Source organism: Sarcophilus harrisii, chromosome 1 (assembly GCF_902635505.1).
Source record: "Sarcophilus harrisii chromosome 1, mSarHar1.11, whole genome shotgun sequence".
NCBI classification, from domain to species: Eukaryota; Metazoa; Chordata; class Mammalia; order Dasyuromorphia; family Dasyuridae; genus Sarcophilus; species Sarcophilus harrisii.
The window spans coordinates 270,477,317-270,493,064 of record NC_045426.1 but is presented as its reverse complement, the minus strand read 5'-3'; the positions used below and the strand labels follow the sequence as shown (position 1 = coordinate 270,493,064).

At 34.4% G+C, this 15,748-nt stretch overlaps 1 protein-coding gene across 2 annotated transcripts in view; it reads left to right on the top strand.

Annotated features, from left to right (window-relative positions):
- Positions 1–15,748, top strand: part of OTOA (otoancorin) — a 90,673-nt gene that overhangs the window by 18,609 nt on the left and 56,316 nt on the right. For both annotated transcript variants that reach the window (XM_031941922.1, XM_031941919.1), the window contains exons 10-13: positions 8–111; positions 2,708–2,808; positions 3,596–3,735; positions 7,080–7,203. In XM_031941922.1, the coding sequence (XP_031797782.1) occupies positions 8–111; positions 2,708–2,808; positions 3,596–3,735; positions 7,080–7,203 (469 nt within the window). The remainder of the gene's footprint in view (positions 1–7; positions 112–2,707; positions 2,809–3,595; positions 3,736–7,079; positions 7,204–15,748) is intronic.

Here is a 15,748-nt window from a genome sequence, read left to right as displayed (position 1 = left end):
TATTTAGGTCCTCAGTGTTTAAAGATCTCTATGACAAGACCTCTGCCCATTCACAAAGAGCACTCTACTCCTGGATGACTCAGATTTTACAGAAATCTGTCAACTCAACTGGTGAGACTTAAAGTCTACAGAATATTGCCATGGAGTCTAGCACATTTCTTTATGCTAGAAAGAGGGAAAGCTTTCTAAATAGCAGCTTATCCCCTCTGTGGAAGAGAGAGGGGAAAATTACTTGCTTAGCTTCTTGTTTGCATCAGCTATCCAAAGTCAAGAACATCCATTACACCCAAGGTTTTTTGTACCTTCCACTATAAATCAGAAATAATGGGACCCTTTCAACTAGTGATTTAGGGAGCAAAATTCTCGATAATTAATAAGTACATTCAGAAGATGTGGGTGTCTGCTAGAGGGGGAAATGTCATAGTTAATGTATCATTTTTAAATTAATTAAATCCTTCGGTTAACCTGAACTGCTTTAAAGAAGGTGGATGTGAACAACTTTTCTCAGAAATGCTAACAATTCATTTTCTGTCTAAACCAGCAATTCCAAAACTTCTTGGAATCATGACATTTAATTGCCTTTGATTTCAAGAGATCTTGACACCTTCCTCTTAAACATTCTTCAGGGAGCATATTTTATTCTTAACCAAAGTTAATTTAAAATAATTTACTTTGGACATTTGAGTCCGGGTTCTGATATCTACAAGCTGTGTAACAATGGAAAAATTTCATTTTTTCTTTATAAGTCTCAGTTCCTTCCTCTGTAAGAAGGGGATATTAATTGTTGCACTGCCTATCTTAAAGAATCATTGCAATAATAAAATGAGGAAATGTCATTGTAAAGCAAAATATAAATATATAGATGTATCACTATTATTTTTATTATAACATCTCTGAGATAAGTGGAGATACCTTACAGAGTCACAAAACCTGTTTCTATGAAGACAACCTAGTGATGATGTTAATTCCAATTAATAAGCAGTTTGCTTTGCACACATAGGCAGCAAGATAGATTCTGAGATCATGAAGGAATCTACTGGCCTGAATTTCAGGCTACTCAATTACAATTTAGTACCTCAATGGACCAGAAGAAACCATTTTCTTGGTGAACTCTAGAGTTCTAAGCAGATGAATATCTCTCTGATATGATCAGTTAATTTCTTCCTTACTAAAAGGGTTGGATTCAAGAATGTTTGCCCCAAGAATTTCATAAGAGTATTCAATGTGATTGAGACATCTTGCATTACCATTACCAAGTTTCCAGATATTCTTAACTGAGAAGAGACCATGCTGGTACAAAAATATCCATGTGCTGGTATATTACCTTTCTTTTAAGAAATCATAAAGTGTAAAGTATCTTAATCTCATATAGTCCAATTGCCTTGTTTGATGAATGAATTTCAGATGTTCCATTGCAAATGAGTGTGGCTCAAACAACTAAAAAGGATTAGAATGCAAGAATTGAAATTACCTCAAGTGTTGAAAATCTAGAATTAATTTTATTTATTGGAATGCTTTCCTAGAACATTTAACCTAAGTTTTGTTGTTATTGATCAGTCATTTTCAACTATGGCTGGTTCTTCACGACCCCTTTTGGGATTTTCTTAGCAAAGATACTGAAGTGTTTTGCCATTTCTTTCTTAAGCTCATTTTACAGATGAGGAAACTAGAACAAATAGAATTTTCCATGGTCACACAGCTAATAAGTATCTAAGACCAGATTTGAACTCAAGAAGATGAGTTTTCCTAGCTTTAGGCCCAGCACTCTATCTACTACACCACCTAGCTATACCTAGAAGGGACCTTCAAAAATATATCATGTAATCTTCTTATTTTAGAGACAAAAAACTGAGGCCCAAATAAAAGAGACAAATAGCTGCATAGATAATTAACAAAACTGAGACTTGAACTCTTCTTACTCCAAGATCAATACCCTTTTATTTACTTTTAAAATTTTAATAATATTTGATTTTTCCAAATACATGCAAAGTTAGTTTTCAACATTCACTTTTGTAAAACCTTATATTCCAAATTTTTCTTTTTCTTTTCTTCCTTCCCCTCTCCCAAGAAAGCAAGAAATCTGATATAAGTTAAATATGTGCAAAAAAAAAAAAAAATCAGATCAAAAGAAAAAAAACCAAGCAAACAAATAACAACAGCAACAACAAAGATGAAAATATTATGCTTTGATCTATATTAGTTCTTCATTGTTTTATCTCTAAATGTGGATGGCTCTTTCTATCCCAGCTTATTGTAGATACTTTGTAATTCACCTCATTGTTGAAAAGAATCAAGCCTATCACAGCTGAACATGACAATCTTGTTGTTACTATGTACAGGGTTCTATTGGTTCTGCTCACTTTATTCTGTATCAGTTCATGTTAAATCTTTCTAAGATTTTCTGAAATCAGCCTGTTCATCTTTTTTCTAGAAAAATAATATTCCATTGCCATATCATACCTTTTTCACGTACCATACCATACCTTTTCACATACCATAACTTTTTCAGCCATTCTCCAATTGATGGGCATCCACTAAATTTCCGGTTCCTGGACAAAGCTCTTTTAACTGTGACTCACTATACCCTGCTGAATGCATCTAGTAGATTCTTAGTAAATTTTAATTGAATAAACTGTTGAACAAAAAAAGATGCCTGTGAATATTCCAAAGCCCTGTGACTATTCTAACGTTTTCTTTTACTGGCCAGATGACTCTATATCATGGGTTAGTGCAGAAAACCTTTGGATTTTGGGAAGATACATGGTTCACCTCCCATTTGAAGAAATTACAAAAATTAGTCCTGTTGAGGTAAGTGTAAGATTCCATTCATGTTCTCAAATCCATTTTGATTAGAGTGAGGAGTGCTCTAAACCCCTCAGTTCTCTATCATTAGTAGATTGAAAAGGAAAAGGATCGCAGAGTCAACTTTGCTTTGTTTTACAGATAAGGAAGATTGTTAATGTCTTGATCAAGGTCACACTAAATAGCTAAGTCCGAGAGGTATTATGAGATTATAGAAACAGCAATTAATCAATCAATATTTATTAAGCAGAAACAATGTGCCAGACATTGTGCTAAAAGTTGAGAATACAAAGAGGCAAAACATAGTCCCTGCTTTCCAAGAACTTACAATTTAATAGGGGAGACAGCTGTGCAAACAAATATACACAAAGCTAGTTATGTACAGGACAAATAGGAAGTAATTATCAGAGATAAGACACTGGAATTAAGAAGCCTCTGAAAGGCTTCCAGAAAGTTGGATTTTTAGTTGGGACTTAAAGAAAGCCCAGAAAGTCAGAGTGGAGGAGAAAGAGTATGATGGGGTCATCCTGCTTTCAGTGTTTACTTGACATATGATTGTGACCGAGTCATTTAATTCACCCAAACCTCAGTTTCCTTATCCAAAAAATGGGAATGATAATTCTTGTTCATATTCACTTTTTGGGGATGTTGTTATGGTCTAAAGAGATACTGCAGGTAAAGGATTTTGTGAGCGAGAAATAAGCAGTATATAAATATCAGTAGTTATTATTAATGATGTTGTTATCATAACATTTGGGGACTTCTGGCCTCCTCTGGGATCTCTGTCCATCAGATTGGGCTGTTCATCAGCTATGACAATGCCACAAAGCAGCTGGATACCGTGTATGACATCACACCAAAGCTGGCCCACGCTTTCCTGGAGAGGATCAACTCTTCCAGCTTTGACATGAGGAACATCTCCACCATTCACAGGTAAAAACCCAAAGATTTCTAGCTCTCTGAACTCCTCACAGATAGTCTAGTTGGGGTGAAGAATTCACAATAGCCATTCATTTTGCACAAGGTAGATTTATTTTGGGGAATGGGTTACAGACAAAATGATGGAATACAATAGACATTGGGGATGGTAAGTATGAAATAGAGTGGGAGAGCAGAGAAAGGTATTTGAATAATTAAGAATAGGAAATAATTAAGAATAGAAATAATAATGATAATTAATCATAGAAAAATAATAATTTAATAATTAATAATAGAAACAATAAATAACAGAAATTTAATAACTATCCATTAACAATGATAGAAAAATAATATTTAATAATTAATAAATAATAAAAGAAATTAATAATAGAAATAATACAACTTGCCATTCACCAGGAGAAAGGTGAAACCATGGGGTTAGGGTATGTCCTTAGCTGGCAGACTTAGCTAACTCTTTGGAGGAGAAGCAGGGTCTGGAGAGACACCACAATGGTAGGGTTAGGAGATACCTCGAGGCATGGGGGAGCATAAGGAGAGATTCCTACAGGCAGAGAGCGGTGAGGGAGTGACCCAAAGGAAGGTTATGGCAGTGGATGGGCAAAAAGTAAATATACAAGGAGAATTTAGTCTCAGGGACTTGACATAAGTTGGATTTCTGACTGGTTACCTCCAGAGGGTGAGATCATGGGACAAAACTGATTTCAGTCCTTTAGTTTCTCTCTGTCCAACACACCCACCATTCAGGACCTTATCACAGAGGACAGCATTTTCTTTGTAAATAAGGGTCTTTTTTTCCCCTAGCTAAAATAAAGTGGGGGGAATAATTGTAATTTTTTTCTTTTAATTGACCCACAGATTATTGTGCTGATGTAGGATAGTTCATTTCCCCCCCCTCCTCGTTCTTAAATATTGCTTTTTGAAAGTAACATACAGCAGATGCAACCTGCTAAAGGAAAGATGTATGAGAAACAGCAAGAACAAGCAAAAACATCTAAATATTTATATATTGTCATAATCAAGGTTGGCCCTGGAAAAATAAAGAAAATATACTTCCCTCTACTTTTTTCCAGGAGTTGGAGATTAACTAGATAGAATGTGTTTTATATTATCAGACACAATTGATGTTTGATTTTGTTTAGCTACATTTCTCCCCCCCCCTCTTTTTTTTTTTTTTGTTTTTTTTTTTTTTTTTGTTATAATGAAAGGCTTGTTGAGCCTGGGAGGGGAAGGAATACATTGGAAATTACTTTAATCAATTAAGATTTGTGAGGAAAAGTGCCATCCACATCCAGAGAGATATGGAGACTGAATGTGTATCAAAATATAGTATTTTTGCCTTTTGTTGGTTTTTTCCCCCCTTTTTTGTGTTTTTTTTTTCCTTTTTGATCTGATATTTTTGTACAGTATGACAAATATGGAAATGTTTAGAAGAATTACATATATTTAACCTTTATTGGATTGCTTGCTGCCTTGGTGAGGGAAAAAAGGGGAGGAGAGAGAAAAATTTGGGACACAAAAGATGAATATTGAAAATTATCTTTGCATATATTTGGAAAAAATAAAATACTATTAACATATATATGTTGGATTATAAAAGAAAATAATTATGTTGAAATTTAGTAATAAAAATAGTTTTTTTAAAAAAGTTCATACAGGTAAAGAACTTCTAGACTAGCTGATCATTAAAGTTTCTTCCAGAAGGAAAATTTTTTCAGCATCTCACTATTGAATTCATTTCATGTCAGGGGAGTCAGAAGCTATGAGTAATCAGAGATCACTATTGAGCACAGCATCATCTGGCCATCTGGGTGGCCAGCCTAACAAGACTTGTTGATTGCTATTCTTGGAGCCAGGAACTCACAAATGATAACAACAGCTTTCACTATATCAGTAATCTAAGAAATGGCTTTTGGCAAGTCCCTGAAACTGAATTCCTCTGTTTAGCCTTGGAACTAGAAAGAACATCCCCCTTCATTGCACTCAGGAGAATTGCCTTAAGGGCAAGGCCTGGCTCCTCTTTATTCTTTTATATCTTCTCTGGAGTTTAGATTCTGTTGCTTAAAAACTCACTTATGTTAAGTAAGAGAAGCAATGGCATAGAAATCCCCTAAAATAGCAGATAGATAGATAGATAGATAGATGATAGATAGATTGATTGATTGATAGGTGTATAAGTGTATTTATTGCATTTATTGCATTTGTCTCATTTGTCCTTCTTTCTCAAAGAGAATCAAGACATCAGGGAGGTAATACCAGACATGCAAGTGAATTGGATTTAAGGGAGGGAGGGCTGTGCAAGGCCACCGGCCTCACTTTTTGCTCCAGAGTCTTCTGGGTCCAGTGGCCAGATATAGATCAGGATGACTGGATAAAGCATTTATTAAGCTTTAATGGAAAGTAGGAAGTGCTTGTGGGTAGGAAGGATGGTGAAGAGACTTTAGGAAGTAATTTGGAGATCTAGTTCACAGATAAATAAGGAAAAACCACACCAATTAGAGGGGGTGGAATCTAAGTTTCTGATGAGCTGGAGATGTTCATATAGTAGGACCATGGCAAGGAGACCAGATATGATCTCCAGGTCATTTTGCCTATAGTTGAACTATAGTTTTCATTTTGTGGTGTGTGAGATTTTTCTTTCCCCCCACAAATTAATCTTTGAGAGTACCCAATTTGGTTTGTTTATTCTACTTGACACTTCCTGAATACATATTTACTGAAGATGGAAAGAAAAAACGGTAGCTGACAGATGCGATTGACCCCCTAATAAAATTTTGCCCACATAATCTACAAAATGGATAACTCTCTCATGGATAATAGAGAGTTATACTGTAATTGAGTTATTTTTTAGTTAATTAATTAATTTATTTATTTAATAGCCTTTTATTTACAGGTTATATGTATGGGTAACTTTACAGCATTGACAATTGCCAAACCTCTTGTTCCAATTTTTCACCTCTTACCCCACCCCCACCCCCTCCCCCAGATGGCAGGATGACCAGTAGATGTTAAATACATTAAAATATAAATTAGATACACAATAAGTATACATGACCAAACTGTTATTTTGCTGTACAAAAAGAATCAGACTCTGAAATATTGTACAATTAGCCTGTGAAGGAAATCAAAAATGCAGGTGGGCAAAAATATAGGGATTGGGAATTCAATGTAATGGTTTTTAGTCATCTCCCAGAGTTCTTTTGCTGGGCATAGCTGGTTCAGTTCATTACTGCTCCATTGGATGTAATTGAGTTATTAAACATGATGAACTGCACCCTGTTTTCTATGTCACTCTGATTCTTTTGGATTATTGACCAACCCACTCTCATTTCCTTACCCAGATTGGGGCTACTTGTTTGTTTCTATGGTGATCTGGAGGAGCTAGAAGCCACAGTAGCCCAAGTCTTGCTACATCAAATGATCAAGTGCAACCAACTTAGAGGCTTCCAGGCTGATGTTCAGAAGGTGAGTGAGCCCACATCCAGCTCATGATAGCTTGTGTTTCAAACTGGTAAGGACAGAGAAGACTCAGAAGGTTCTGGCTGATGAAAAAAAATGGCAGGATCTTTTTTGGGGGGGAGTAGTGTAACAAGGGAGAGCTGGTTTGTGAGGAACCTGGGACTTGGAAAGGAAAAGAATGCTTAATTAGGACAAAAGACCAAGAATGCAAACCCAGAAAAATCCAGAGGACAGAATGCAGTCATCATGGAAATGTTGGATCAGGGGCCTGATAATTGAGAATAGGGAAAACCAAAGGTAGAGATGAGAAATACAGAAGAATCACTCAAATAATGTCTTCAGCCTGGAGGCTCTAGGAATGCCTGTAGTCACTCTGGATGTCTACCATTCAGCCATCTCTACTAGTCATTCTTTTTAAAAAAAAAATTTATAGCATCGTTTTTATTACGCTATCATATCCTACCTATAAGGCCTTGTAGTTTCTCCAATTATTTACTTATTTTATTAAAGATTTTTTAATTTTCAAAAGATATGTATGGATGATTTTTCAACATTAACCCTTGCAATACCTTGTGTTCCAATAATTTCCCCTTTCCCCATCCCCTCCCCTAGATAGCAAGTAATCCAATATATATTAAATATGGTAAAATATTTATACAATTATCTTACTGTACAAGAAAAATTAAATCACAAAGGGAAAAAATGAGAAAGAAAATAAAATTCTGCTAGTCATTCTTACATTTATATGGTGTCACTTGCTCAGATCTCTACATTTGTTGATACCTTGTCTGTACCTTGTGCAGATTCATATGTCTAGTATCCCCCCAGCAATATTTATCTATCCTTCTTTCCTATTCCCTTCTTTCCATCTCAACTTCCTCCATCTTTTTTCCCCTTTCATTTTCTCTTTACCTTCCTTCTTTCAGTTCAACCAAATAAACATTTATCAAGCACCTGTAATACTGTGTTAGGTACTATGTTCAGTGCTGGGACTACAAAAACAAAAAAAGAAAAAAGTTAAATATCCCAAAGGTATGCTGGGGGGAAAATGTGTACATAGCACACTTTTAAGTTTAAAGTGCATTTATTACCATTTCACCATTATTTTCTTAAGTCAATAAAAAATAAATCAAGTCCTGATATGAAGTATTTGTCAATTTCTGAAATGGAAAGGCTTCTACTAAAAATTTAACAATCTGCTCTAAGAAACTGGAGCAGATTCCAGAACATCCCTAAAATAGTTCCTACCTTTATAGACCTTATGTTCTACTGGGAGGATGATGACATGTACATAAATAATTACAATAAAACATAAAGAGTTTTAGGAACAAAGACAACATGTTCACACAATAATTGATGATGGAGAAAACATTTTTGTCTAGGATAATTGGAGAAATTCATATAGAAGAAATAGCACTAAGTGAATTCTGAACAAGAGAAGAAATTGAAAGGTGAGAATGAGAAGTAATTGCATTCTCGGCCTGTGAGATAAACTAAATCTAAGAAGCAAAAAATGCTCAGTTGAATTCAGAAAATAGGTAGTAATTCAACTAGTATAAAGAGAAACTATGTAAAATGAGATGGAAAAGGTAGGCTGGAACCAGATTATGGACTTTATTTATTTGTTTGTTTATTTGTTTATTTATTTATTTACTTTTGCTTTTTTTTTACTCATTTATTTATAATAGCCTTTTATTTTCAAAATAGATGCAAAAATAGTTTTCAACATTTGCAAAACCTCGTGTTCCAATTTTTTCTCCCTTTATTTCCCACATACTATTCCCCTAAACAACAAGTAATTCAATATAGGTTAAACATATGCAGTACTTCTAAACATATTTCCACATTTATCATGCTAAGCAAGAAAAATCAAATCAAAAAAGGAATAAAAATGAGAAAAACAAACAAACAAGCAAACAACAACAACAAAATACTACGTTATGATCCACATTCAGTCCCCTATATCCATCCTCTTGCTAGATGCAGATAGTTTTCTCCATCATAAGCCTATTAGAATTAGCCTAAATCACCTCATTGTTGAAAAGAGGCAAATTCATCATATTTGATCATCACATACAGATTATGAACTTTAAATGTTTTGTTAAGGAGTATGAATTTTATCCCAGAGAAAATAGTGAACAACTAAAGATTTTCTGGTGTTTCAGACCTTCTTTTCAATGCTCATTGTTTTTAAACACACTCCAAATTCCTGATCTGCTTGAACCTCTGGAGATATACACTTTTTCTATGAAAAAACTCCTGGAGGACTCAGAATTGTACCATTCAAATTGATTGTTTATAATTTTGCTTCTCAAAAATTGGAATCTTTTCTGAAAGAGAGACTAGGACTTCAATATGCATACAATTTTGCTGGCTAGTTCCACCGCAGGCAGGGACCACCTAAATTTATGCTTTTCTCTCTGCTCCCTAAATCATTACAAGTAAACTCAACTCACTGGGGATCCACACCCAAACACACCCTTGAAATGCAAACAACCCACACTCCAGCTCAATATCTTGCCATGTTTTCTTCCTCTAACATACTTAGGCTCTGTACTAAATCAATCATTCTGACCAGGAGTCTAAAAACTCTCCTTCCACATTAGGTTCTCCATAGGATCCATACTCTGGTCTCAATATATTCTATCATGAATACTCAGGAATTAATCTATAACTATGCCAAAGGATCAGTAAGCCCAAAGGAATGTGTTGATGCTGCCTAAATAAATAGGAAGCTAAGGAGTGCAATGGATAGGATACCAAGGCTGCAGTCAGAAAGATTCATCTTCTCAAGTTCATATTTAGCCTCTGACACTAACTAGCTGTGTGACCCTATGCAAGTCACTTAACCCTCCTCATCTATAAAATGAGTTGGAGAAGAAAATGCAAATCATTCCAATATCTTTGCCAAGAAAACCCCAAATGTGATCAGAAAGAGTCGAATGTGACTGAAAATCAATAGGGAATAGGGAGAAAATAAATTGGCAATTTGCAGATCTGTTAATTAACCTTCCTTCTGTAAGACCTGAGTTTAGAGCTAGCCTTAGAGACTTATTAGCTCTGTGCGATGATGAACAAGTTAATTTAACCTCTATTTACCTCAGTTTCCTCAAGTATATAATGGAGATAATAATAGCACCAACTTGTGGGGTTGTTGTGAGGGTCAAATATAAAGTGCTTAGCATTTGTAAAGTGCTTAGCATAATGTCTGGCATATAGTAAGTATTACATTAATGTTTATTCTCTTCCCCTGCCCTTCCCTATCTTTACAATATTTTTCAACTCTGAAGTCTCTAGAATTTACATTCAATCTAGATGCTATAGTTACTACATGTAGTAACTACAAATTATTATAATAGTCCAAGGCTATAATATATATGATAAAATATTATACATAATATGCATATATATTATTTTAGTGTGGCATTTACATTAATATGATAAAATATTATTATTTATATATATAATATGTATGTATATTATTTCTTTAATATGGTATTTAGAGCTATACTTGGGAAAAGGTAAGCAGATACCCAGGTTACAATATGAATGGAAAAGATAGGGAAGATCAGAGCATTCTGCAATATCAGCCAGGGAAAGGATGGAAATGACAAAAAACACTTTTATAAAACTAACTTTTTGTAAATTTTTTTTTTTTTTTTGCTGAGTCAATTGGGGTTAAGTGACTTGCCCAGGGTCACACAGCTAGGAAGTGTTAAGTGTCTGAGGTCATATTTGAACTCAGGTCCTCCTGGCTTCAGGGCTGGTGTTCTAGTCACTTCACCACCTAGCTGCCCCAAATGTTCATGTTTTAATGAAAGGCAGGTTGGCATAGATGGTGAACAGAGAACTAGCTTCAAAAGTCAGGAAAACCTGAGTTTATCTCACCTCTGGATGTATGATTCTGGACAACTCTTTGAAACTCTCAGAATAAGCCAATGGTGTCAAACTGGAAGAGAAAGAAGGACTACTACACTGTACATCTCTGTGGGTCTCATATTGACTTAGAAAATCACATATTGTAGAAATACGTTTAAAAGAATTACACATATTTAACCTATATCTGATTGCTTGTGGTCTTGGGGAAGGGGGAAGTAAGAGGGAGACAAAAGATATAGTTTCACAAAATTTAATGTTGAAAACTATCTTTATAGGTATTCGGAAAAATAAAATGCTATTGAGGAAAAAAATCACCTATTAGGCATTATCTATGTTCTGTCATATTGGTGCTGAGTGGTGTAAAGCTAGGTGATACACTAAATGGATACAGTACCAAGCCAGGAGTCAGGAAGATTTCTGAATTCCTGAATTCAAATCTCAGACACTTCTTAGCTGTTTGCCTCAGTTTCCTCATCTGTAAAATGAACTGGAAACTACTCCAAATCTTTGCCAAGAACATCCCATAGAATCACAAAAAGTTGGATATGGCTGAAAATGACTGAACAATGACAAATTGTATTTTTATTTATTTTGTTGACATTTCCCAATTACATTTTAATGTTATTGGGCCACACTCCTTGGTGGTCTGTGTTTGACACTTCTGATCCTAACCCATTTCTGAGACTGTAAATTGCAGAAAAGATACAGATAAACACTGGTAGAACGAGGAAATCCTCACTGAGGAGTTCTGTATTCCATAGATCCAATCCTAACCCTTCATATTTTAATGTCATAAAATCCGATTTTCTGTGGCATATAGATATGTATATATATATTTGTGCTATACATGTATATATATATATATATATATATATATATGCTAAGTTGTATATGTTAAAAGAAAAGTTTAAAGTCTTTGGGGACAATAATAATAGTAACTAACATTTATATAGTAACTTAAAGCTGGTAAAATGTTTTGAATACATTATCTTATTTGAGCTCCACAAGAAACCTCTGAGGTACTGTAGTTATTATTATCCCTATTTTATATATGAGAAAACTGAGATTTATAGAAATTAAATGACTTGCCCATGATCATAGTAGTTAGCGATCTGGGCCTGCAGTCAGGAAGTCTAAGTTTCAAAAATGGCTTTGGCTGCTTACCAATTGTATGACCTTGGGCAAGACACATAACCTCCATTTATCTAACTTTCTTCATTTATAAAAATGCACTTATTTTCCAGGGTTGTTGTAGGGATCAAAATAATTGTAAAGTGCTTAGTATAGGGTCTGACAGATTTTAAGTGCTATATAATTTTTAGCTATTATGTAAGTATTGTTATTATTATTATTATCATTAAAATGATTTGAACTGATGTTTTCATTATCCAAAACCACCACTCTACCCACTATATCACAAAAATTACACATAGAAGGTGTAATTTTCAAATACAGAGAGTATGCCTGGGAGAAGGGTATAATTAAAAAACCTGAATCAAGGTCTGAAAATGCTTTTTCTACATTCTGGGAGTCATGGAGTACAAAGTCAGTATTTGGTTTTTCTTCCATTTTCAAATGCTAGGCATTATATTGACTTCCTTCTCTACCAAGCAGCTATAGAGGGTCTTACCTTGGCTAGGTAGCATCTGCAGAATTAAATATGGGAAATAAAAAATTAAACAATTTGATAGAAGGGACAGTTCACCTGCCTCACCAGCTCTGAGTAGATCTCAGTGGACAAACATTGTCTATGCTTTGAGCTCGAATAACTTCTAACTGCTCTAGGTTGGTCTTTGTTTTTCTTTTTTTTCTTGATGCCTTTCTCATTTCTCTTCTCCTCCTTCCCTTTCCTCCCTCTCACTTGCCCACTGTGCAGTTGTCAGGTAGTAGAATCTTCCTGGCATAAACAAAATAATAATAAGGAACTGGAGAAGTGTCAATTATATGTCAATATACATGTATATATTTGAATATAGACATGACTTCTGGGAAAGGCTCATAAGCTTACACTTAAAGGCTTGATGGCAGGGTCCCACCCAAAGTCAAGTTCTTCCCCTTCCAGCTTTGCTGGTTTTTGCCCTTTCAATGTATAGCTAAGTTTCTCTCCCTCTTTTTTGGTTGTATATTCATTTTTGATAGCTGCAGTACTGATCAGAAATAACAGGCAATAATTGTACCAGACCTAAAACTATACTATAAAGCAAAGGACATCAAAACCATTTTGTATTGGCTAAGAAATAGAGCAGTGAATCAGTGGAATAGATTAGGCTCACAAGACACAATAGTCAATGACTACAATAATCTAGTGTTTTATAAACCCAAAGACCCCAGCTGCTGGGATAAGAACTCACTATTTGACAAAAATTTCGGGAAAATTAGAAAATAGTATGGCAGAAGCTAAGCATTGACAGAACCTAATATCCTGTGCCAAGATAAAATTGAAATGCGTTCAGGATTTAGACATAAAGGGTGATACTATAAATAAATAAGGAGAACAAGGGATAGTCTACTTCTCAAATCTGTGGAGAAGGAGGATTTTATGTCAAAGAAGAATTAGAGAACATTATGAAATGAAAAATGAATAATTTTTGTTATATTAAATTAAAAAGGGTTTATACAAACAAAACCAATGCAGCCAATATGAGAAGGGAAGCAGAAAACTGGAGAAAAAATTTTTACATCCAAGAACTCTAATAAAGGACTTATTTGTAAAATATATAGTTTTATAAGACTACAAACCATTCTCCAAATGATAAATGATCAAAGGATATATACAGATAATTTTCAGATGAAGAAATTAAAGCCATTTCTAGTCATATGAAAGAATGCTCTAAAGCACTATTGATTAGACAAATTAAGGCAACTCTGAAGTACCACTACACACCTCTCAGATTGGCTAAGATGACAGGAAAAGATAATGATGAATGTTGGAGGGATATGGGAAAACTGGGACACTAATAGATTGTTGATGGAGTTATGAACTAAAGCAACTATTTTGGAGAACAATTTGGTAGAGTGTCCAAAAAGCTATCAAACTGTGCATACCCTTTGATCTAGCAATGTTTCTACTGGGTCTCTATCCCAAAGAGATCACAAAAAAGGGAAAATGTTTTTAATAGCAGCCATTTTTGTAGTGGCAAGGAACTGGAAACTGAGTGGATGCTCATCATTGGGGAATGGCTGAATAAGTTGTGGTATATGAATGTAATGGAATTCTGTAAGAAACAGATGTTAACTGAAGTGAAAAGAACCAACAAAGCATTGCTTACAGCAACAATAAGATGATATGATGATCAACTCTGATGGATGTAGCTCTTTTGAACAATGAGGTGATTCAGGCCAATCCCAATAGACTTGTGATGAAGAGAACCATCTGATTCCAGAGAGGGAACCATGGAGACTGAATGTGGATTGCAACATATTATTTTCACATTTTTTGTTGTTGTTTGCTTGCTTGTTTTTTTTCTCATTTTTTTCCTTTTTGATCTGATTTTTCTTGTACAGAATAATAAATTTGGAAATATGTTTAGAAGAATCGCACCTATTTAGCCTATATTGGATTACTTACTGACTAGGGGAAGGGAAGAAATAGAAGAGAGGGGAGGAAAGAAGGGAAAAAAATTTGGAATACAAGGTTTTTCAAGGGTGAATGTTGAAAACTATCTTCGCATATATTTTGAAAATAAAAAGCTATTAAAAAAAAAGGAATAATAGGCAAGTGGATTATCATAAAAAGTCATGGAATTAGAAGGACTGTCAGTGTTGTATTCCACCTCCATTTTGCAGATGAGGAAACTAAGGCACAAAGAGCAGAGATACTTTATTCTAGGTCACACAGTTTGTGAATGGTAAAGCCAGGATATAACCCTGATTTTATGACACCCAGGCTTGTAATTGTTCTGTTAGATCACATTGTCTTTCAGTTAGACATTGCCTAGAGTATGTACATGTACATACTAAAATGAATTTTAGATAGATAGGAATATATAGCGTATCCCAAAAGACTAGGTGCACTTTTAAGTTATTAAAGTTTTGTGTGCTTGTCAATATAGAAAAAAAAATAGTTTGCTGGGTAAGAATATAATCAGAAATAACTGTGATGTTAAAATAAAAAAAAATTTAAATTTTAAATAAAAAAATTAGATATATATAATGTGTACATATATATATACAATATGTCTCTATATAATGTATATGTCTCTATAATGTATGTATATAATATGTACATGTATGTAGGTATATTTATAGGTATATGTTATGTGTATCACTGCACACATATCTGCACACGTGTGTGGCATGTTGTACATTTACTGTGTGTATGTTCATATATGTAATATGTATGTACCTCTGTGTATATAATGGTATATATTGTGTATATGCATATATATATATTTATATGTGTATATCTATATCTGTATATTTCTGTCTCTATATATACATATCCCCCTTCCCTTCCTGTTCAAAGATGGAATGGTCAAATCCTCTCTTTCTCTGCCAGGAGCATTTGGCAAAAACAGATAACGTGGTGCTTCAGAGTAAATTATGACAAAGTAAAGGCCAGAAAAGCCAGAAAAGCCAGAAAAAGTATTTTCTGCAGCACTTTTGGTTTGCTGTACTTATAACACTTCTTTCTGCATGCTATTTCTAGTCATCAACACTTGACTGAGAATGT